General features: G+C 43.9%; 1 protein-coding gene across 5 annotated transcripts in view; it reads right to left on the bottom strand.

Annotated features, from left to right (window-relative positions):
* TAF5L (TATA-box binding protein associated factor 5 like) overlaps window positions 1-25,494 on the bottom strand; it is a 29,728-nt gene extending 4,234 nt beyond the window's left edge. Inside the window, exons 1-5 of one of the 5 annotated variants that reach the window (XM_052639903.1) lie at window positions 25,401-25,491; window positions 23,834-23,987; window positions 13,447-13,591; window positions 10,206-10,310; window positions 3,266-3,990 (exon numbers count right to left, since the gene is read on the bottom strand). In XM_052639903.1, the coding sequence (XP_052495863.1) occupies window positions 3,266-3,990; window positions 10,206-10,310; window positions 13,447-13,591; window positions 23,834-23,851 (993 nt within the window). In that variant the 5' untranslated portion in view covers window positions 23,852-23,987; window positions 25,401-25,491. Of the gene's footprint in view, window positions 1-3,265; window positions 3,991-10,205; window positions 10,311-13,446; window positions 13,592-13,867; window positions 14,115-23,833; window positions 23,988-24,879; window positions 24,960-25,400 lie in introns of those variants that run through there. The other 4 variants (XM_052639904.1, XM_052639905.1, XM_052639907.1 and 1 more) reach the window with 4 other exon arrangements.
* Window positions 25,495-25,530: the final 36 nt, after the last annotated feature.

The raw sequence follows: 25,530 nt of genomic DNA, 5'->3' as shown, positions 1-25,530 counted from the left end.
GCATACATCTATGACAGTCTGGTACACAAACTACAGAACTGACTATTATTGACAACACTGACTTTACTTTTCAAACTTAAAGATGACCAGGTTGGGGCAGAATGACCAAACGTTAAATGAACTGAGCACAGGAGCTGCATTGCTGGGCTGAGGTTGCAGGGAGGCTGGTGTCCTATCCACATAACTGGAAAGGAGGGCAAGTCCTCCTTTCTGGTACCTGTGGTTTTATCATGCTGCATAAATACTAAAAACATGCAACTGCCAACTGACAAGCTCTCTCCGTCGTCCAGTATGTCGCAAAGTGTGAGGGAATGGAAATTGTGATCAGAAATCTTCCAGCAAACAAAAGCCCAGGACCAGATGGCTTCACAACTGAATTCTACCAAAAATTTAGAGAAGAGCTAACACCTATCCTACTCAAACTCTTCCAGAAAAGTGCAGAGGAAGGTAAACTTGCAAACTCATTCAGTGAGGCCACCATCACTCTAATACCAAAACCTGACAAAGATGCCACAAAAAAAGAAAACTACAGGCCAGTATCACTGATGAACATAGATGAAAAAATCCTTAACAAAATTCTAGCAAACAGAATCCAACAACACATTAAAAAGATCATACATCATGACCAAGTGGGCTTTATCCCAGGGATACAAGGATTCTTCAATATCCACAAATCAATCAATGTAATTCACCACATTAACAAATTGAAAACTAAAAACCATATGATTATCTCAATAGATGCAGAGAAAGTTTTTGACAAAATTCAACATCATTTATGGAAAAAACCCTCCAGAAAGCAGGAACAGAAGGAACATACCTCAACGCAATAAAAGCTATATATGACAAACCCTCAGCAAACATTATCCTCAATGGTGAAAAATTGAAAGCATATCCCCTAAAGTCAGGAACAAGACAAGGATGCCCACTCTCACCACTACTATTCAACATAGTTTTGGAAGTTTTGGTCACAGCAATCAGAGCAGAAAAAGAAATGTCCACCAGAAAATTACTAGAGCTAATCAATGAATATGGTAAAGTTGCAGGATATAAAATCAACACACACAAATCCCTTGCATTCCTATACACTAATAATGAGAAAATAGAGAAATTAAGGAATTTCCACTCACCACTGCAACAAAAAGAATAAAATAATTAGGAATATATCTACCTAAAGAAACTAAAGACCTATATATAGAAAACTATAAAACACTGGTGAAAGAAATCAAAGACGCCACAAATAGATGGAGAAATATACCATGTTAATGGAGCAGAAGAATCAATACAGTGAAAATGAGTATACTACTCAAAGCAATCGATATATTCAATGCAATCCCTATCAAGCTACCAATGGTATTTTTCACAGAACTAGAACAAATAATTTCACAATTTGTATGGAAATACAAAAAACCTCAAATAGCCAAAGCCATCTTGAGAAAGAAGAATGGAACTGGAGGATTCAACCTGCCTGACTTCAGGCTCTACTACAAAGCCACAGGCATCAAGACAGTATGGTACTGGCACAAAGACAGAAATATAGATCAATGGAACAAAATAGAAAGCCCAGAGATAAATCCACACACCTATGGACACCTTATCTTTGACAAAGGAGGCAAGAATATACAGTGGATTAAAGACAATCTCTTTAAAATAAATAAAGTGAAAAAACAATTAAGGGAAAAATATATTACTGATAAAAAAAAAAAAAAAAAAAAAAAAAAGTGGGAGGGCAGTCCCGCTCTCCACTCTGCGCGTTTCTACCATGAGGCGGCTGCCAGCACTGGGGTGACTGAAGCAGCAGTGCTGGGCCATCAAACAGATTCCCGAGGCTAATCAAGATTACCTTCCAGTGCAAACGGCAGAAGCTGAAGGCAGTGCTGTAAATCCAGTTGAATTGGGGGTAATTTTATGCTTACACAGAAGATTTTGGTTATTGCTCTTGATTTTTTAAAAAATGAGATAAAATTCACATATTATAAAATTCAGTGGTAGCCAGGGGGCGAATCTTAAAAATTTTTATTTTAATCTAATGTTCTTTCCATCTTTGCAGCTTTCTACCTTTGCTATCTTCCTTTATATTAATACCTAGACTAATCCCCAAACCAGTATCATATCATCAAACTAGTAAGGTCAGCAGGAATTATTTTTCTAAATAGAAAATTCAGAGTAGATGAGAGCAGTATCCCTCACTGCATGTGAAGAGCCCCTAAGAAGCTAGAACTGTCCCCAATGAAAAGAAACTCAATAATTCAAATATGCAATGAAAAGTATTCTAGAAGGCACTACAGATTCTAGAAATCAAAGTTTGTGCATCAGAATTTAGATTCTTTGTTCATCATAACAAACTCCTCTAATTTTCCTCTCTCAACTTCAAGAAGCAAAGACTCAAAGGCCATGCTAACTGGAAAATGACTCAGAAAACAGGAATAGGTAAAAAAGGCTGACTTTGTACATCCAATATTCTTGACATCCTTATCAGCAACTGAAAATTAACCTGAATGATTTTAAGAAAACCCTTAACCTTTCAACCTAGTGCAAAGAATTTTCCATCCAAAGTAAGCTGAGTCTGAGCTACCTGAATTCCAATGGTGACATGACAAAGGTATTCTCCCTGCAAATTCCGAGGCACCACTCTCAGGCAAGGTGAACTCTATGGAGTTCCACGTCTATTTCCCTTTGCCTTCGCTTCTTCTGAACCAGTGCTTCTCAGTGACCTGAAACTCAGGCCACTAGGCCTGCCCTTTCCAATGACCACCCCCAATCAAAGCAAAAAAGATCATTACGCTGACTGCCGGACGAAAACAGGGCACCCTGGAGAAGTCGGAGGACTGCACTGCTGTGAAAGGCCAAGGGCACCCAGGGTCGGCGGGGAGGGGAAAGAGAAACAGCATCCTAGTTTACTCTTGGGAAACAGCAATATACCTTTTGACCCAGTAATCCTACTTCTGATTGCTTATATATGTACACATGCACACTCACACACATAGCTAAAGATCTTTAGGCTCAGCAAATGATATCCACATTTCAGGTAGTAATACATACTGACCATTCGTTAATGATGTTCAGCTCACATTAACATTTTCCTCTTGGCCAAGGCTGGCCATTAGCAGGAATTCACTGGTTACAGGTTACCAGGCATTAGTCTGGCATTAGTTATATGGTGAGGAATATAATGAAGTCCATTTGCTGTAACATCTGTCATGTTTGGTAAGAATACTCGAAGCACATTAGTAAGGCAGGTACAGGGAAGAAAAACCGATATGCCTACCTCCTCCTCTAGGAAATCACAAGCCAAGTGGATGCGGGACACATTTACGTGATGGGGTTCGGACTTTAACTTCTTAGAACGCAGACTCCACAGTTTTATACAGGAGTTGTCAAAGCCTGCTGCGAGCAGCTTGCTATCCGGGGAGACCTCCGCAGTGTTCAGCAGCTGCTCTGTGTTATAGAAGGCGTAGAAGTAGATGGTGGTGAGGGAAGGGGGACCATCCTTGACCCGCTTGATGCTCTCCTGCAGGAGCTCCAGCGCAGCCTCATTCTGCAGGATGGGCGCTGGCATGTCGGCGGGCTCCAGGCCACCACCCTCGCCGCGGGAGGAGCCACCACTGGCGTAGAGCTGGTAGTCCGTCCTCTTGGCGGGCTGCACATCCAGATGGATGTGCCAGGCGAGGATCCTGCACAGCGCGGCGTTGTTGTCACTCTGGAGGTAGCGGAGAAGGTAGTTGTAGCTGTCTTCCTGCAGACGAACCACGTACTTGTTGTCCAGGAAGGCTCGCAGCCGGAAGTTAGACAGGATGTCCTGGATGGTCTGAGTGGTCTGGAGCTGCTCGATGACATCCTTCTGGCTGGTGTTCTGCAGAAACATTCCATGGAAGCGGCTGTAAAAGCTTTCCACTGTGCTCTTCGGACTATTCTGGATCAGGTTGAGGTGGAGGTAGACAAAGAGAGGGTAGAGGAGAGGCATCACTTCATGGCTGTGCTGGGAGTCAGAATCTGTAAGGAAAAAGAAGCAATGCCTTTATAACCAGCATGGTCTTCTGTGGGGTGCACAGTCCCCTTCTGGCCAGGACCCTACTTTCTGAGGCTATGGATTGAAGTATAAGCCCAACACAAAATTTTGGAAACTTGAAGCCAAAGCCTTTGGACCAAGGAAGGAAGATCACAGACCCAGAAGGCCAGGAAACCTGGAATTTGATGCCCAGAGGCTAAACAGTGTGCCTCTTCTCACACACATTCAAAGGAGATTGTATCTAGGCCTTTGGGTTAGTATTTTCCCCAACGCATTAGCGTTGCTCAAATTGGGATCTCAGACCTTGCAGAGACCCTACATGGATTCTGGGGAGACTGAGTTCTTCACAGAAACTTCAATTTGATACTTTAAAAAGTAAACACAGATAAATTCAGAATTATCTGGGTGGTCTTTAGCAAGTACTGGCATACAGTCTTAGTGCTCTCATCTCCTGCAGTAACATCAAAGTTCTTAGTTCAGTGGGTTCACTTACATGTACAGACCCCTGGTCGACATGTCCCAGTGCTAAGACGACATTGTTCATCCCTAAGTGTCTCACACCTGTCAGTGTAGTCATTTAGATTTTGTTGGTTAAAAAGGACAACTTCTCTTTGCAGCGGTAATTTATAAGAGGAATATTTTCAGGTCATTAAAACTAAATAATTTGCCAATGTGAGACTTAAACACCATGAAACCACATGGCAAAGAATGTTCACATTAGTGTCCAGTTTTGTCACAGGCTGATGAGAACAGCACTGAGGTGTGTGTGTGACACCTGAGTGAGGGAAGGCAGAGAGCTGTGACAGAGCAAAGGCTCCATGGCCACGTGGACAGAGGCAAGTGGCCAGCAAGGAGGCATGCCTGTGCACCAGCACCTCGGTCCATGTGGAGCAGTGAGCTATTTAACAAAATCCATCTGTTACATTCACTGGTTAATCTGAACTTTATTTTTTGTGATTTTGCTTGTACTTTATTTGTAAATGAGTTTAGGTTCAAACAAAATAAAGGAAGCATAAAAGTTTCATATCTAGTGTAATGTCTGTATGTACCTAAGTAAATAATATAAAAATGCTTTAATTTAGCACTTTTATAACATTCTGATAGTATTTTCTTTTTTTATTCCATGGAAAGGAATCCACACCTGTCTCAAGACTCAGGAATACTGAATTAGGGCATCTCTCTAATCAGAAGGGAGATGATTCCAGCATGCTACCTCTGCTTAATGCTCTATTTCATCTTACCATAGGTGAATTAACTGCATAGTATGTGCATTTAAGGATAAACATGCCCCCACTCAAACGCTTTCTTACAAGATGAACTTCAATTACAGCGATCCCACACTGAATTAGGGCTGCTGCCCAGCTGCTGCAGGCTCCTGCCTCTGAGCCAACAGGCGCAGGGTGCTCTGGTGCTGGCCCTGGGTGACTGAGCCTGACTGCCGCAGGGAGGCTGCACTGCTGCTCCACAGGGGGAAAGGAGAGCGTGTCTGCAACAGAGGAGGTCACTTACGGCATCTTAGTGCTACTGTCCCTGAGGTGAAGGTGAATAAACAAATGCAGTAATCCAACCAAGGCAGGACTAGTAGTGGTCCAGACCCTTCAGGAACGAAGGCCTGTGTCATCCCACCATGTAAAGAACCAGGACCAGCTGAGGTGCTAACGAAAGGTAAAAGCAATGCTGGATAGGGAGTAGAAGAAGGGAGCTGAAGACCAGCTCTGACCATGCGACCAGTTTCAGACCCCAGAACTGTAACTATTATGAGTACTCCTCCTTATTTTATTATGAACATGTTGGTGTATCTGTACGTAAGCAAATATCTTTGTTTTCTCTCTTTTCTTATCCCCTTACCACAGAATATAAGTTACACTGACTTTGCATCACAGTATTTACTCCTTTCTTGGCTGTGCCACATGGCATGCAGGGTCTTAGTTCCCTGACCAGGGACTGAACCCATGTCCCCTGCAGTGGAAGCACGGAGTCCTGACCACTGGGCCACTAGGAAGTCCCTATATCATAGCATTCAAATCACAGAGTTTCAAGAAGAGTAAACATTACCTGCGGACTTTGTTTCTTCTTCTGAGAAAGTGATTAGGGAATTCTTGGTTGTTGTTCAGTTGCTAAGTCTCGTCTGACTCTACGTGACCCCCACGGACTGCCAAACTTCCCTGTCCTTCACTATCTCCCACAGTTGGCTGAAATTCATGTCCATTGAGTCAACAATGCAATCTAATCATCTCATCCTCTGCTGCCCCCTTCTCCTATTGCCTTCAATCTTTCCCAGCATCAGGGTCTTTTCCAATTAGTCAGCTATTCGCACCCAGTGGCCAAATATAGCTGTACTTAGTGTTAGGCAGAATTATGACCTTGTTAATCATCTTTATTTGGAGATTAATTATCTTTTAAGAAGATGGGTATGGGTGCCAAGTTCATAGTGGGTAGACTTATGATGGTTAATTTTATGTGTCAATGAGGCTAGGACACAGCACTTAGATATTGGGTCAAACATTCTAGATGTTTCTGTGAAGGAAACTTTTTAGATGAGATGAACATTTAAATCAGTAGACTAAGCAGAGTGGGTTCCCCTCCATATGTGGGTGGGACTCATCCAATCAGCGGAAGGTTTTAGGAGCACAAAGAGGAGAAGAGGGAATTCTCCCAGCAGACTGCTTATGGACATGAACTGTGGCTCTCCTGGGTCCCAGTCTGCAGGCCTGCCCTGAAGATTTTGGACTTGTCAGTCTTTGCAATCATGTGAGCCAACTCAAGATAAATCTCTTTCTTTATATATGCATTCCATTCTTTTGGTTCTGTTTCCCTAGAGAACCCTGACTAATATAGATTTTGGTATTTCTTTGAATACTATAATTCTTTAGAAGACCTCTGGAAAATTTCAATCTCAAAATACTAACAAGAAGATGCAATTTTATCAATCAGACATTCAATATATTCTACTGGGGTGAAGGGCTGTTTTCAACTCCTTACAATCTTAAGTTTCAGGCTTATTTTTGAAAATGAGAGGTATTTTAATTTACTAAGCTCAGAATAAAAAAACACAAAACACTAGCCATCTAGAAACAGGGATGCAGTACTTTAAAAATTCCCATCAACATATCTGGAACAAGGTGAGATTAACTTGAAGTTTTAGCTCAATTTTAATCTTGTTCCCTTGTAATCATAATATACACCTTACGTTTTACTGAAAGGACACTAAGTCAAACAAACACCAGTCCTCATTCCCTGGCCTTTCTCCACAGGGTTGGGCCTTCAGACACAACCCAACACCTTCCTTTGTTTGTCGGCAGCGCCACTGACCTGCCCCTTCCCATCCATGCCTGTGAGCTCCTCTTCCTACCTTGCTCTTCAAAGGCTTACCTCGCTTTAAGGAGCTAACACTGCATGTATGCCTTCTATGAGCCAGGCATGTACACCCAAACTGTATCCAAGAGTCCCAGGTATCCCTAGGTTCAGATCCAGAGTGACTGACTCCAGTCTATGCTCTGCCTACTGAGTGTCTTGGAGAAAAGGCCCCAACAGGCGAGCTCACAGAACCTCTCACCCCATGGCTTCTAGAGGAGAAACATACTGCAGGTGCTACAGCCTTAGTACTCACTTTTTCCATTATTTCCTTTAGGATTTTTCATCTCCTAGCCTTTAATTTGTACTTTCCCATAGCTGATGCTGAGTTCTGTACCTTACATGCTATGCAGCAGGATGCCATCATCCTAACCATGTAAAAAGTAAAACCTGACTTATTTCTGCCCAGGATACCTCCCCCCGCCCCCCACTCCAAGCCCGTCATTCTCAGCTCTCCCTCCTTTACTCCTGGATATCCCACCTTGACGATGGAACTATGGACTCAAGACACCGCTTTCCACTTCCGCAGCCCTGTCTCCCTCCTCAGGGCCTCTGTGCACTTGGGCTGGCCTCCATTGCCCCTTAACACACACTGTCCACTGCTCCCATACCCACAGTCACACCCGGGCCTGTCTCCATCACGCAGGATGAAGGTCACACATCTAAGCCTGTGGTCAAATCCTGCCTCCATTCTGTCTTTATCTCCAATCTGAAAGCCCATTTTCAACAAAGGGCTCCTTCAAGGTTCCTGAAAGCATAATCACCACCTCTGCCACTCTGTTCATGCCTCTGCACAGAGCCCAAATCCTTCTACTTCTCTTCAACAGATGTCTGAAATCAAGTGCTAATGTAAAGCCTACCCTCCTAAAGAAGGCCGCCTCTAACTGCCACACGCCAACCTCTCTCTCCCTTTACTTCAAATGCGGACTCAATACCCCGCAACTGGTTCTATACTGGTCCATGAAAACACTTCCCCTAGTGTCACATTTCATGCAAAAACTGTGACTGTTAGCCCTCTTAGGATTAATCACCAATTCAGATTAATGACTATATGTTATACTTCTATCCTGGGGCTCAGGAGATAATTATTCATTCGATCTGGCTGACTACTCTTCAGAGACCTGATGGTAGAGAAAAATGTTCCAGGAAAAAGCATTCTGTAAGGAAAAACCATATACATTTTCCCTCTCAAAATAGCCTGTGACCAAGAACTGAAGAATTAAAACTTTCTCAGTTTTGAAACAAGATGAGAAATTACACAGGAAAAGGCTAATAGAGACTATCTCAGTGACAGATTTGGAGCCCCCCAAGTTGTCTGGCTCCTCCATCAGAGGGCAGGCCCCCCCCAACACACTCTACTGTTACCCCAGCCCCAGTGCGATCAGCGCCTCATGTACATACAGTCTGAATGGATGCAAGAGAAGGGCTCAATGAGGCCAGGCATTTCTCTCTAAACCAACTTCCTCATCACTAGATTGATGAGAAAAATCTATAAAGGGGAAATCATAGCTGTATTTTAAAAACCAAGTGAAATAATTTTCTAAAAACAGATTTTAAAAAATTTTAAAAATTGCTTAAAGCCTCAAAAACCAATGCCAATAGTTAAAAATATCTCATCTCTAAGTTCTTGCTTACCTCTGATTGAAATTCTTTTTATAAATCCAATTTTTCTTTTTTTATCTTTAGCCAACACAGAAAGCAACTGATCGCTGTTCTATTTAATATTCATATGATATAATGATCTTACTGGAGTTTCTTTCTTTACAGTTTAAACAGACTCTTTTTATTAAATTGTTAATCTTCACAATTTTTAAATTTCTGTAACAATTTAACAGACTATTCTCTACTTAATGAATCCCATCCCTCAACATCTGTGAAACTGGTAAGATAGCCCTCTGCAGGGTTTATTTGTAACCTTTCTCTCCTGTAACACACTGGTCATTCTGCCCAACTACGCAATGCAGGAGATGTGCACTCTTTGCTTTAAGACACTGGCCACTGTGAGGGTGAAGCGAAATCAGAACGCTCAGTGGTAATCAGGTATATTACTTTTGGTTTATATACTTGACTGCTTACTAAAATTGTTAACTCAAGGACTGTTCAAATAAGGAAAGAAAAATAAAACAACTTCAAAGTATGTGAACTATAATTTTCTACTAACCAATACGTGTCTAATTACTCTCCATCTGTTGAGGACAGAGAAAGTTTTTTATTTCTTGCACCTCAAGGTGTTTTGTGGAAGGAAAAGTACTCAAAAGACTTTGATCAGAACCAGAATTAATGTAGTCACATTTATTGTACAGACAGGCTACATGACTTCATTTTTAAAAGTGACAAAGTCAAACAGTGAATTATGAAACCTCATTATAATTCGTATCTACTGGTTCTGTATTTCCACGGTTATTATGCCACCCACAAACTGGTCTAAATTACAACTTCCAATTTTTCATGTTGCCGATTCATGAGTATTATTACTCTCTTGCACTTTTGGAAATAAGGGAAAAAGGCCATTTTGAGATGTCTTACTGGCAGTATAGCAACGTCCATTTCACATCCGCTGCATGTAAGGAGGCATCCTTACAGGGCTGACTGAGCCTCCACTTATTCAGCACAAGTCACAGTCACTGTGCTGAAGGCCGTGGACTAGTGAATAGCATGCTCAGAGCCCTTTAACCTCCTGATTTAACTCTCAGGAGTTGCAACACACTGTAAGTTTGAATACAAGACTTGTGTTCAACTACCTTTGGATCCCTGGCACCTAAACCATAGCTGGAACAAAGCGGGTTCTGAGGGAAATGTGCATCACTCCCTTATGACAAAAAAGGTGCTGGTGCTGAGTACTTACCAGTGAGAAAATTCCGCAGCCGTCCGAACTGTACTTCATATTGCTGGGGCTCTGCCTGGCAAGGGGCTGCGGACACTATGTTGGTACAACCAGATTCGGATTGGACTGCAGAGGAAGAGACACAGAAGATGCACACAGAAAGACAATCATTAGCCTAAAATGTGGCAGGATGGGTGGCAGCTGGTGTTGCGGGGCATCAGTAGCAGTGGGCATCTCAGTACGTTTTCAAAAGAAGTTGGGGCCTCTGGTTAAGTATGGCTGATACATCTACCTGCCCTTCCTGACACCCAGTTTCGTGACAGCAGAGGAACAAAAGGTATAAAGCACAGGATACACGGGCCGGATGAGAGGAGAGGTGCAGAGACTCATGAGAGACTCCTCTGGACGCATCTGAGCACAGGACCTGGCACTGTACCATCATGTGCCCTGGGATGGGTCTATTTTCAACCTTGGTGCTGGGCATCCAGGGGGCCCTTTCAATCTAGAAATTTACATCTTGCAATTCTGAGAAATTTTCTTGAATCATTTTGTTGACTCTCTCTTGTGTTCTCTTTCTGGGACTCCTACAATTTCCAGATAGGCCTCCAGAACTGATCCTTTAACCTCTCCCAGATTCCATTTTTTATCTTTCTGCTCTACTCTGTGGGAGTCTTTCTCAACTTTCAACTCTTCTAATGATTTTTCAGTTGTACTGTCATGTAAGTACATGTACATACATAAATATGTGGTTTTGAACTATGGTATTGGAGAAGACTCTTGAGAGTCCCTTGGACTGCAAGGAGATCAAACCAGTCAATCCTAAAGGAAATCAAACTGAATATTCACTGGAAGGACTGATGCTGAAACTGAAGTTTCAATACTTTGGCCACCAGATGCAAAGAACCGACTCATTAAAAAAGAACCTTGATGCTGGGAATGACTGAAGGCGGGAGAAGGGGACGACAGACATGAGTTTGAGCAAGCTCCGGGAGTTGTGATGGACAGAGAAGCCTGGAGTGCTGCAGTTCGTGAGGTCACAGAGTTGGACATGACTGAAAAACTGAACATCAACAACACAAACATTTGAATGTTCTTTTTTCCTCTCAAAATAGCATTCTCTTGTTTTAAGACCATCAGTGATGATATTGCTGAGGTTTCTCTTCTTTCTGCTGTTTGTTTTCTCCAAGATGCTTCTCATCATTTCGTTTCGCTTCCATTTTTCATGTGAAGTAGATCAGTTTCTTTCAAGGTCTGAACCAACAGTCTCTAGTCTTCTGAAAGTCAGCATCACAGAGCTGATAAGAACTCTGGGCGTGGGTTTATCACCCAAGAGGACGCGGATGGCATCTTCCCGGTGATGTCTTTAGGTCTCTTCTGTTTGGCAGGGCAGTTTCACCAGGATGAGCGATAGTTAATCACTTTCCTGGTCAGTAGGTGCTTGGCTGCCAAAATTCTCAGTAATGGGAGGAGGAAGAAGGCTGGAATCTCAATACTCAGGATGTAAACATATACTTCATCACCATTCTGTGAGTTCATGCTTTGCAAAAAGCAAAGTTCTCCTACCCTTTTTGCTGGGAGTGGGAACCTCAGGACTGGAAAAAGGTGCCTGGGGACTGAGGAGCCATCTTTAGCAACAATCTGGATGAAACACTGACACACGTGTAAGTAAGCATGGATGTAATTTATGCAGCAAGGATGCAGAGCCATGACATACAACACACAGTGATGGGAAGATGGGTGAGAAGAATCAGTGTCCCCTCCGAAACTCAAGAGACTTGATGGAAGGCTGCACATGTAGGAACAGCCTCCTTCTCCTGCTGCCCCTCCATGAGGAAGCCAGTCTCGAGTCCTCAGTCACAAGTGCTCACCTCGTCCTCCCCTCACCCTTCTGAGCCTTTCAGCTCAGGCTGTCCTCACTTCAGACTGGATCATACCGTAGCCTTCTGAGTAGCTCCCCTGGTTCTCATCTGGCCCTTCCTTGGTTAACACGGACACCAGAGTCATCTTCCAAAAATCCACATTTGGTACCTTGGATGCTCCCCTTCAACTCTCCCCGCTGATAAGCTCCTAACGGTTCTTTGGAAACTCAGCTCACTTTTTCTATGATTTACTATGGGAACCATTAGACCTTTCGGGAAGCCCTTTAGACCTGCTGATCTACCTGTAAAGAGTATGTTCTTTGTTTGCATAGAGGCTGAGTATCCCCCTCACAGGACTCACTATGTCACTCTCCCATGAATGCTGATTTACCTGCCTCATTTCCCAACTGTAATGTGAAGCACCTCAGAAGCCAGGATCAAGTCTCAGCTCTCTCTAGAACTTCTCAGCACCCGGCCACTGGCAGGCCTTCAAGATTGTCTGCTGAATGCAGACATAATTATTCAGATTACTCAATTAAATTATTCAGGATAAAATTTTATGATAATCACATTTCATGCTTCTTACTTTTCCTGGCAGTTTTCTAGAAGTAACAGGCAGTCTCCTGATATGCCATCATATCTAAATCAAGACAACTGAGAACACAAATTTTACAGTGGTTGCCCTACTGTCTATCAGCAGCAACACAGGTTCCAAAGAAGACAAGGCAGCAGGCGCTTACCCAAGACTGTGATGCCAAGCTCAGAAGGACTTACTCATGATTGGTACACTGGCCATCTTACTAGGAACAGTAAGGCATTCAGGAATCTATTCCAAGTCCATCATCTGGCCCCGCCCTTGTCAGGCAAAGCCATCTGAGTCTGAAGGTGAGGGAGAGTGAATGAGTCTGACATGGAAGACAAGGAGGCAGATGCCTGCTGGGCTTCTTAAGAGGAGCCAGGGCTGAGCTAGAGAAAGCACTATAATCTCAAGCTTCACCCTTGGCCATTTAAAGACGCTTATAACCAATCTAAAAGTACTGCAGGAAAAATTTCTCAAAATTTTTTCTAAAAAATCCAAATCCAATTTCAAAACAATTTCAAACAACAAAAGCAAAAACACAGTGTAAGTCTCAGGAATATGCGTATGATGCCAACACTTCCAACCACTTCCCAAAGGACTCATCCTGGAGAACCTGGCCTTCCATGAGTGAGGTCCAGGTGAGATGGGAGGGGCCCATGCAAGAGGGAAGAGATGACCCTGGCCCCGTTCAAAGAAGGAGAAAGTCGCACACAACATCAGGAACAGCTCAAAAGCCCTGGGATTCCAACGGAGGACGTGTTATGATGGGCTTTCGAAGAGGCAACTTGGGCCAACTGCTGCCTCTGGGAGAGGGGCAAGGTACCTGTGAGGCTGGCAGCCATCTCCTCGGTGCTCTGCGACAGCCGCAGGCCTTGCTTCAGCGGGCCATCCGCGTCCCCGTACTGCCGGCGTTTGAGGTAGCAGGACACGGCCATCTGGATCTGCTCCGTGCGGACCCGTTTCATGACCTGTGGGGGAGTCACACGGACAGCTGGATGTCAGGCATGGACAGGGGCCACCGGGCCAACTTGAGAGCCTTAATGACCAACCTCACCCTCTCTACCACCTTATCTACTGTCCCAATGACCACGTGGCCAGCTTCAATCATGGAAAATGAGAATAGCCTAGATATTAGGTTGATACAAATGTAACTGTAGCTTTTGTCTTGTTAAATTTGCTGATACTGAAATACATTTTTAAATAAATGTGGTTATGTTATGTAACATTTTAAAGACATTTCTCACCTTATTTTCTTTTTGCTAATGACTTATTACTTGCTGTTTATATTCATTTCAGACTGTAGAAATGAGGTTTGACAAAATGCAAATCCAAACAATTTTCTTATTTGAGTTCAAAATGGGTCATAAAGCAGTGGAGAAAACTTGCGCCATCAACAATGCATTTGGCCTAGGAACTGCTGATGATCAATTCGCTAATGTGGTGGTTCAAGAAGTTTTGCAAGGGAGACAAGAGCCTTGAAGATGAGAAGAGTAGTGGCTGGCCATCAGAAGTTGACAATGACCAGCTGAGAGCAATCACTGAAGCTGATCCTCTAAGAAGCTACTGAAGAACTCAATGTCGACCATTTTATAGTTATTCGGCATTTGAAGCAAATTGGAAAGGTGAAAAAACTTGGTAAGTGGGTGCCTCAGGAGCTGACCAAAAAAAAAAAAATGATCATTTTGAAGTATTGTCTTCTCTTAATATACACAACAACAATATACTGTTTCTCAATCAGATTGTGCTGTGGGACAAAAAGTGGATTTTATATAACAACCAGTGATGACCAGCTCAGTGACTGGACTGAGAAGCAGCTCCAAAGCACTTCCAAAAGCCAAACTTGCACCAAAAAAAGGTCACAGTTACTGTTTAGTGGTCTGCTGCCTGCTTGATCCACTACAGCTTTCCGAATCCCAGTGAAACCGTTATATCTGGGAAGTATGCTCAGGAAATCGATGAGATACACTGAAACTGCAATGCCTGCAGCCAACACTGGTCAACAGAAAGGGCCCAATTCTTCTCCATGACAACTCCTGACTACAAGTCATACAACCAATGCTTCAAAACTTGAATGAATTGGACTATGAAGTTTTGCCTCATCCACCACATTCACCTGACCTCTCGTCAACCGACTATCACTTCTTCAAGCATCTTGACAACTTTTTGCAGGGAAAATGTGTCCACAACCAGCAGAAAGCAGAAAATGCTTTTGAAGAGTTCGTCAAATCCCAAAGCATGCATTTTTATGCTATAGAAATAAACATTTTTCTCATTGGCAAAAATGTGTTGATTGTAACAGCTCCTATTTTGATTAATAAAGATGTGTCTGAACCTAGTTATAGTGATTTAAAATTCATGGTCCAAAATCGCAATTACTTTTGTACCAACCTAATAATAAAGCCCCACAGGGAGAATGGTTACATGTATATGCATGGCTGTTTGCTTGAGTCCCTTTGCTGTTCACCTAAACTATCACAACATTGTTAACTGGCTATACCCCAATACAAAATAGTTAGAAAAATAGAAGCCCCACAGATATCCCCGCCAAACTCCATTTAGATCGGTGTGTTTACATTTCAGTCATGTTGTTTACCTCTTTCACTCTTGATCTGTAACACCAGGTACAGATAAGCATGAAAATAATAAAAGGACATGTATACCTATCAGAAAGTTTCTCAGGAATTCTGTTAATCTTATTCCTGGCTGCGCTGGGTCTCCACTGTCTTGTGCGAGCTTTCTCTAGTTGTGACAAGCGGGCTGCTCGCTCTCTGGGCCGCACAGGTTCTCACGGCAGTGGCTTCTCTCGTCGCGGAGCACCAGCTCTAGGGCACGTGGGCTTCAGTGGCTGTGGCTCTTGGGCTTAGGTGCCCCACGACACGTGGGCACTTCTTGGACTAGGGACTGAACCCACATTCCCTGCACTGGCATGTGGACTCTCAATGGACCACCAGGGACCACCAGTGAAATCCTCTCATGAATTCTTATAAGGGAGGAAATGCAGGGATAATATTCAAACTAATTTGAGGTGGTAATTCAAGCTAGTTTGAAAGTTCCCCTTTAAAAGGACTATCTTCCTTGACTGCTAAATTTATGATCAACAAGGACAGAAACTCTTTGGCCTTCCCTAGTGGTCCAGTGGTTAAGACTATGCGCTCCCAATGCAGGGGGCCCAGGTTTAATCCCTGGTCAGGGAACTAGGGGTTTCCCTGGTGGCTCAGATGGTAAAGAATCTGCCTGCAATGCAGGAGACCCAGGCTTGATCCCTGGGTCAGGAAGATCCCCCGGAGAAGGGGATGGCAACCCACTCCAGTATTCTTGCCTGGAGAACCCCATGGACAGAGGAACCTGGAGAGCTACAGTTCATGGGGTCGCAAAGAGTTGGACGTGACTAAGTGACCAACACTTTCACTTCAGGGAATGATCCCACATGCCACAACTAAGACCTGGCCCAGCCAAATACACACACACACACACACACACACACACACACACACACACACACACACACACAGAATATCAGGAACCCCTGATGCTGCTATTGGCCTCAAGCACTCCTCTGCCTGAAGTAAAGAATACTGCAGTCCAGATGAACACTGACAGCTGGATGAATTTTCTAGGTTCACTCCAGTGATGTAAAAAATGTTTTCTTCTTCAGAATCAAAACACGGTGTCCACTCTGGAATGCAAATAACATTATCTGTACACAAGTGATTGTCCCCATCAGGGTGACTTTCTCTAAATCAAGAGCTTCTAATTTTTTTGTCTGTATGTGGAAGATGTGTTTTTGATCATTTATTTGGATATGTTTAAGTTTTCAGTTTCAATTATAGGCACTGGACTTCTCTTTTGTGATTTCCTCCATTTGTTTTCAGTTCAGTTCAGTCGCTCAGTCGTGTCCAACTCTTTGCGACCCCATGAATCGCAGCACGCCAGACCTCCCTGTCCATCACCAACTCCTGGAGTTCACTCAGACTCATGTCCATCGAGTCGGTGATGCCATCCAGCCATCTCCTCCTCTGTCGTCCCCTTCTCCTCCTGCCCCCAATCCCTCCCAGAATCAGAGTCTTTTCCAATGAGTCAACTCTTCACATGAGGTGGCCAAAGTACTGGAGTTTCAGCTTTAGCATCATTCCTTCCAAAGAAATCCCAGGGCTAAAATTCCTCATATTCCAAAAATCTGTTATTCTTTAAATATAAAAAAAATTTATCCATATATAATTTTTATCCATTGAAATTTCTTTCAGTGAATAACCATATAACTGTTTTATCCAGATACAGCACCAAACAAGCTGTTCCAAAATCACTGACAAATAATCCGTGCAAACTGATTCATGTTGACTCTTTCAAAACATAATCTGAAGATTTTTTAAAACATAATCTGAAGGTTGACTTTTCAATTGTATAAAAGTCATACAACAGAACAAACAGTAAAGGCTGGAGATATGCATATACAAAAATACATATATTTATATACAAATATAAAATGTTACAACATCATAAATGTTATTTTAAACCAAGTGTATAGAATGATTCTATTATCTATGCATTTCATTTCTGGATTACTAGAGACAGGATCAAATGTTTGTTAAAAAGGAGAGGCAGTGGGTCTCAACCTTTTAAAAAGGTTGAGTCAGTGATACAATGAAACATATAGCTAACTTCAAGAATTCTTAGTCTCCAAACTCTTCCAAAGCAGCCCAATTCCTTATATTTTAGCTGAAACTAAAGCTTTTCCAGATTTCCTACTAGCCATCTCTTATTGCCATGGGAATGCAAACTATCAATGTATGTCCCTCAGTGTTTCAAATAAGATGGGAGTTAAGAGGTTACCTGTCCGACAGGAAAAATGTGTACACAGGACAGACATGGGAAAACTGACAGAGCAGACCCTGGAATGGCAAGTGAACCCAAGGTGGGACACTGTGTATGCGTGTTTAAAGAGAAGGGGAAACGAGACAGCGAAGAGAAAGCAGCTAGAACGACAGTTAAAAAAACACAACTGGCCCTATTGGGGATCACTAGAAACTAGTCTGTAAATACAGATTCTAACGAATTTGCCCAAATTAGCTGCACCAATGGGGTCACACAGAGTCGGACACAACTGAAGCGACTTAGTAGCAGCAGCAGCAGCAGCAGCTGCCCCAAACAGCAGATTCTGGCTCCAAACCACCACTTACAAGAACCTTCCCTGAGGGTAGGCAGTGAATCATCTGCAAGGCCATGGATCTCAAGGGGAGGAACACAGGCATTAAGTCTCTTTTACAGCTGCACTCAACTGAAATATCAGAAACATAAGCCAACTGACTTCCCTGGACTAGATTTCAGTGCACACATATTTTAAATGAAATAAATAAAGAGTTCTGCAAAGAAATCAGTCCCTCTCCCTTGACTGATTTCCCTAGATGCCATGTTGTTTTTCAGTAACTAAACTGTTTGACTCTCTTGCGACCACATGGACTGTAGCCCACCAGGCTGCTCTGTCTGTGGGATTTCCCAGGCAAGAATACTGGAGAGGGTTGCCATTTCCTTCTCCAAAGGATATTCCCTACCCAGGGATTGAACCCACGTCTGTTGCTTGGCAGGTGAATTCTTTACCACTGAGCCACCTCGATCTCCACAGTACTAACACCCATAAACGGACACATGAAGAAAATAAAAAACAAAACAAAACAAACCCTCCTTAAAATGGACCGGTCTTTTTGAGAGACTCAGGCATGAGACTAACACTGCAATTCCCTTACCTGTTTATCTTTTCTCATATTTATAAAATCTTTTAAATTTAAATTGATTTTCAATCTAATTACATCTTTGTCAAAAAATTTCAGGTTTTCTCTTAATTTTCAATTGACATAAAATATTTTAGCTTTAAAGTTAAAAATACATACATACATACATACCTTTCTTTTCATATCACGTTATTAGTATTTCTGGAAACTAAAATGAGGATTCTAACCTATTTTATCTATTTCTCATGCATTAATAGTTCTCTACTATTTAATACTTCAACAAAGTTGCTACAGAAGATCAGGACAGGATCACCTTCCTGCCTCAAAGTAACACCAGGAAGGAAGAACCACAGCTGCTCTCTTAACACTAACGCTTGCAGCCTAACCCCACCCACTTATGTTCAAATGTGTGTGGTTGGAGGGGTGCTTAAAGAGATAGCCCCAGCCCAGCACTTCATGGGTTAAGGACTACCAATTCCATGAGATGCCAATAGAGCACCATGTGAATAGCATGTCTCCCCTCACCCCTAAGATACAAGGTGACAGCTTTGAGGATAAATGAGTTCAAAACAAATCCAGGCAAACTCACCACCACTATCCTCAAATCAATTCCCTAACTGAGTATATGGACAGCAGCTAGGTGTTTCTGTGGTTTTTTTTTTTTTAAGTGTATGTTTTCCAGTTGTAATGATGCTTAAAAACTGATAAAAATCATTTTATACTTTTAAAGTGAGATGTAAAGTACCTACTAGGGACTCACATATCAGTTCTCTTCTCTTTCACTGCAGCATTCTACAGGCTTGCAAAATCCATTGACAGATCTTCTAAGTAGCATCTAAAAACCTAAGTTTTTGCATTAATCATCATGATTAAATGCTTTGTGGAAATATAAACCATAGCTTAAAAATAAATGAACCAGACTATTCTCAGTTTCGGTCATATATGATATAATTTTAAAACTTGCAGAATAACTAAAAGCTGTGCTCTTTCCCATGGAAATAATATGCCACAAGAATAAGGCTCACAGCTGGGGGCTTAGGAAGCAATGTAAAATCTGGGAGGCGATAGGGTGGAGCAGAAATCATACAGTCTGGCAGCCCGATGACACTAGAAATTGATCTTCACTAACATCAGCTGAGACCTCCATAAAGTCCCAGAAGTCTTTTCTTGTCAATTCTTTTCCCGTAGCTTCCTACCCCCAGCCACTCCAAATCTGCAGTAGTCTCCTTACCCAGCCAGCCAACATCAGCGAGCTATTTACTTAGACTTGAGATTCCTCAACTCTTGTCAAATCTAAGTCATTTCCCCCCATTATCTTTACATGGTCTCCAGGCTGCTGAATATGCCACCTCCCCTGCAAGCGTGTCTTCCGGCTCCCCTCTCCCATCCTCCACATTCCCTGCATCACAGCATCAGTGACACAAGACTCTCTGCTGTCTGTAGTCAGATCACGTTTCTGAGCTCAAGACTGAATGACTTCTCTACCTGGATGCTGCCAACATCTGAAATGCAATGTGCTCAAATTTTCTTCCTTCCATACTTCCTCCTTCTAGTTTTCCTAACCAGCTTAATGGTGCCACCAACCACCAACAGAGACAACAACAATAAAAACCACAAACAAAACCAACCAAACAAGCAAAAACTAGTGGCCATCTTCTCTTGTCTCCCCCAGCCTCACTTCTAAACGGCCATCATGTCCTTCTATTCCAGACAGGATTCTGTCTTGGAGCCACTGTGTTACTACATCCGCACTGCTGCTTTTTGACAGCACAAATCACTTCTCATCTGGACTAATCCAATACCCTCCCACCTGTAGGCCTACCTCAAACACCCTTTAGAAGGTGGTCAGAGAAAAAGACAAATCTGATTATGCTACTCCATGCTAGAAACCATCCTCCACAACCGATGCAGCTGCCCTCTTCTGCCATCATTGTTTCTTAGTTGCCCCAGATGAACAGTTCCCTAGAACAGGGCTTTTATCTTGGAAATTCACATTAAAAATAAAGTGAGCTTTGTTTAGCTCCTGCTTGGAATTCCCAACGGTTTAATTTAGGCACGTGATTTCTCTGTATTTTTATGAACCAAGAAAGCCACAAATATTTAATTCCTACTTCAACACTTGTTTTAGGGCTCAGAAAACTTATTTCTATACAAAACTTTGTTAACGTGGAAGGGTATGGCACAATCTATAGAATGGCTACCTATATCTACCATGTCTGCTTTTATAAAGAAAACTTTTCACATGTACTCCATTTACAACGTCTGCAGACAAAAGAAACAGGATATTGTGCTCTCAGAATAAGGGGGATATGGTTTCCTATGTTTATCATTCTCTCTGAAACAGGACTCAAATGAGGTTTTGAAGATGCTTTAGTGACATTAAACCCTCATGTGTGTCTCAGTGGAAAGATCACTTTTTTATTCTAGAGTAGTACTGCCCATGGGCTTCCCGTCTGCCAGTGCAGGAGACGCAGTTTCAATTCCTGGGTCGGGAAGATCCCTTGGAGAAGGAAATGACAACCACTTCAGTATTCCTGCCTGGGAAATCCCATCGACAGAGGAGCCTGGTGGGCTACAGTCCATGCGGTCACAAAAGACTGGGATACGACTTAACAATTAAAACAACAGTACTGCCCGTAGGACCTCCTGCAATGGTGGAAATGTTGTCCATCTGCACTGCTCAGTGTGGCAGCCACCAGCCACAAAGGGCTATTTAGCAATTAAAATGTGACTAATGCAACTGAGAAGGAAATGGCAACCCACTCCAGTATTCTTGCCTGGAGAATCCCAGAGACAGAGGAGCCTGGTGGGCTGCCGTCTATGGGTTCGCACAGAGTCAGACACGACTGAAGCGACTTAGCAGCAATGCAACTGAAGAATTTAAGTTTTCATTTTAATTAAAGCAACCACACGGGGCCAATGCTTACTGTTTTGAACACAGTTCCAGATCATGGTATTATTTTGTGAAAGTAAAGCAGCAGTATCATGACTTAAAAATGTCAATTTACAAAGTTTTGCAAAATAGTTCTGATTACTGAATTGCCAACTCTCCCAGATACATTTAAATACATCTTACCAGAAAGATATCTTATCTGATTGCTAAACAAAGATTTATGAATGGGAATTTTCTATAGTATTTTCTAAAGCTTGCCAATATACAACGTTCTTTAAACCATCTTCAAGTTAAAAAAAAATGAAAAGGGAAAAAGGAATTTGTTTCAGCAGACAAACAGAGCAGCAGTTACTGTCTGTGCGTGTGTGAAGTCGCTGAGTCGTGTCTGACTCTTTGCAACCCCATGGACTGTAGCCTAGCAGGCTCCTCCCTCCATGTACTGGAGTAGGTTGCCATTTCCTTCTCCAGGGGATCTTCCCAACCCAGGGATCGAACCCGGGTCTCCCGCATTCCAGGCAGATGCTTTAACCTCTGATCCACAAGGGAAGCCCTACTGTCTATAAAACTACATTCAAATAAAAGCAAGCTCAAACCTAAGACAACTTTACCCTTGCAATAATAAAATTAATAGAGAAAAATATTTCGTTAACTTAAAAAAAAGGTTCCATTCCTGGATCAGAAAGATCCCCTGGAGGAGAGCATGGCAATCCACTCCAGCATTCCCGCCTGGAGAATCCTATGGACAGAAGAGCCTGGCGGGCTCTAGTCTATAGAGTCAGAAACCACTGACCAGCAAAGAGGCAGACACCACCGAAGCAACTTAGCATGCACGCAAGCACCCACTTCTATCTTCAACATCTATGCCTCTGAGATCACTTTAGCCACTCTGAATCATCAATTCCATTTTCTAGAACACATGACCTTCGCATCTATCAAATCACCTATGACAGAGTACTTCTTGAACCCGCACATCACTGGAAATCTCAACAAAGCCATCAATACCCACTCAGGTGGGTATACTTTTTCTACTTATCACTTATTAATACTATACTGATTGTATAAATAATCCCAAACTAGCATTGACTAAGATTGTTTCAGTCCAGTATATTTCCCAAACGGCATCTTGTTGTTGGAAAGCGTAATTACAGTGTTTGTAATAGGAGACACTTAAGCGTGTGGTGACACTTTCTTTTAAGAGGGATACTTTCAGGGATACTTTGTCAACAAAGGTCCGTCTAGTCAAGGCTATGGTTTTTCCAGTGGTCATGTATGGATGTGAGAATTGGACTATAAAGAAAGCTGAGCGCCAAAGAATTGATGCTTTTGAACTGTGGTATTGGAGAAGATTCTTGAGAGTCCCTTGGACTGCAAGGAGATCCAACCAGTCCATCCTAAGGAGATCAGTCCTGGGTGTTCATTGGAAGGACTGATGTTGAAGCTGAAACTCCAATACTTTGGCCACCTGATGCGAAGAACTGACTCATTGGAAAAGACTTCAGTGCTGGGAAAGATTGAGGGCAGGAGGAGAAGGGTACGACAGAGGATGAGATGGTTGGATGGCATCACTGACTCAATGGACACAGGTTTGGGTGGACTCCGGGAGTTGGTGATGGACAGGGAGGCCTGGTGTGCCGCGGTTCATGGGGTTGCAAAGAGTCGGACACAACTGAGCGACTGAACTGAACTTCAGGGGGGAGGTGGGGGGAAAATCCTGCCTTGTAGTTAGGCATATACAATACATCCCTGAAGATCTTTTCAAGAGAAAAAGTTGCCTGGAATGGTCTCCAGGTTTCTTCATGCCTTCTCAAAGTGCCCTTTAAGCTTCCAGATTTGGATTAAAATGCCTGCCTCTGGTAAGCAGTCCTTTTCCTTTCAGAGTCAAAGGCAGACACAAAGCTACCAAGACAAGTGGCTGGGCCTTCCCTACTTTCAATTCCACATTACTACAAGTATAATCTTTCCAAAAAGCTAATCTGATGCCATCTGTGCTCAGCTTAAAAACTTTCTCCTTCCTCCACCAGTGGGGAAGATAAAAAACAAAAACAAAAACAAAAAAAAACCCATCTCCACCTTGTCATCTCAAGGTTACTCTGATCTGTCTTTGTTTACAAAACAGGTGGGTACCACCCCGCTGTCTAGCCTTAGGGGCTTTGGTCAAAGCCTCCTTCTTTAATTGGAGGAACTCCTCTCCCTTTCCTCTCCCCCAACTCCTACCTGGTTTAACTAAGTCTCACCCAGGTTTCCCTGGTGATGCAGAGATTAAAGTGTCTGCCTGCAATGTGGGAGACCTGGGTTTGATCCCTGGGTTGGGAAGATCCCCTGGAGAAGGAAATGGCAACCCACTCCAGTATTCTTGCCTGGAGAATCTCATGGACGGATGAGCTTGGTGGGCTACAGTCCACCAGTCGCAAAGAGTCGGACACGACTGAGAGACTTCACTTTCACCCAGGTTTCACAGCCCAGCTTGGCCATCTCTTCCTCAGGCCTGATTCTCTCTGCCCATCAAACCCAGGAACAAACTTCTATCCTGGGAATCACCACACTATTAGTTTCCTACACCACCACTATACTAATACCTAGCACTTACTGACCCATAGGGTAGGGAACATTCCTCAGATGAGAAAGTTGAGGCTCACAGAAGTCAGACAGGTGCCATGGGGTCCACAGTGCCAAGAGGGGTGCTTGGGTCACCTGGCTGCTGGGTCTGAGCTCTTCCCCTTTATGTCTTGCTGCTCCAAGGGTTCTCTTGGGGAACAGAACAGTGAGAACTTACCACACGCTTGCTGAAGGCATGATCAAAATAGTTACTACCTGAGAAGCTATCTGTCACAGAGAGGCTAGGAAGGGCTTCTAGCACTGTCCTGGGCAACGCTGTTTAACAGCATCTTTGCGGCCTCCTTCCAGCTGAATCATCAAACAAACAAAAACCCTTTCTCCAAAGGTGTCCTTCATAGGTATCATGGAGGATGTCTGTTTGCAAAAGTAAAACCAAAAAATTGGTTGACTGCATAGTTAACGGAGGACTTTTCCTAATTTCCCAGTGACAGAACCAAGTATAAACTTCACACATTTAGAGGCAGAAGCATCAAAATCACTCCCAAACACACTGATTTACCGTTGATGACCAAAAACAAAAAATGCTTAAGGTAAGCCCACTTTTTGGTTTTCCAGCTTTATACGGATTAGTAAGGCAGCAAATATTTATAATTCATAAAAATCAAAAGTTAGCATGCTTCACATTTAATGCAAAAAATTTACGCCCACAAGGAACCTACAAAGTACTCTACCAAAAAAGTAATTGTTATAGCCGATAATTAGTATTAACAGAACACATCCTATTTGTCAGGTATTTTCATATACATTATTCCTCTTTTGGGTATCCTTTAAAAAATCCACTTTTAAGTTATCAGTCAATACCCCAGAAGAAGAAACGAATGCTCATAGAGATTACAGGTAGGTACATGGTTTCCACAGAAGGCCGATGTAGACATCAAGCCCATCCACTACGAGAGGCTTCCCTGAGTGTAAGGACATGGCCCGAACTCCTCTTCTGACTTCCACCCTCAAGCAGGGCTGGGACCCAGGCCGAGGTCGGCCACCGCAGTCCCCTTCCCCCCATCCCGCAACGCTGGGTCACCTAGGAGCAGACAGTCCCCGCGCGCCGCTCCCGGCGCGGCCCGGGTCCGGCAGGCCGGCTTTCAGCTCCGAGACCTCCACCTGCAAGGTCAGAGGTCAGAGCTCAGCCGGCCGCCGCGGGGGGCCGACGCGGGGCGCCCCCGCCGCAGTCTCAAGGGCCTCACTTCCGCCGAGCCCAGGACGCCGGCTCGCTCACCTTCGGCTCCCCGCCCACGCCTCGCCCAGGCGCTCCGCGGCCTCCGGGCTCCGCGGCGCACAGCCCGCAGCCGGCTGTCAGGGGTGCGGCCGCCTCGAGGGCGCCCTTGCAGGTGGGGACCGCCGCGCTCGTCAGCGTCCTCCCCGCCACCATGTGCCAAGTTTCAGCCCGACTTTGGCCTAGGGACACTCCTCTAGCTGAAACGCCCGAGAGAGCCGGCCCGCGCTCCGGGCCTCCGGGCGGGGCCGCCGCCCGCAGCCACGCCGGCCCGCCCCGCCCCCACTGCCTAGGCCGCGCCGCCACCCGCGCCCGCCGCCCGCACTCACTGAACATCCCAGGCGGCTCCCGCTTCCCCCGCCGCCGCTGCCGCCGGGGTCGCCCCGCGTCCGCCTCCGTCGCTTTCGCGGCAGGCTCGCTATCCGCGGCCGGCTCAGCCGGACCCCCGAGCCCCGAGCC

The sequence above is a fragment of the Budorcas taxicolor genome, chromosome 5, assembly GCF_023091745.1.
Source record: "Budorcas taxicolor isolate Tak-1 chromosome 5, Takin1.1, whole genome shotgun sequence".
Taxonomy (NCBI): Eukaryota; Metazoa; Chordata; class Mammalia; order Artiodactyla; family Bovidae; genus Budorcas; species Budorcas taxicolor.
This window is presented reverse-complemented; position numbering and strand designations above follow the sequence as displayed.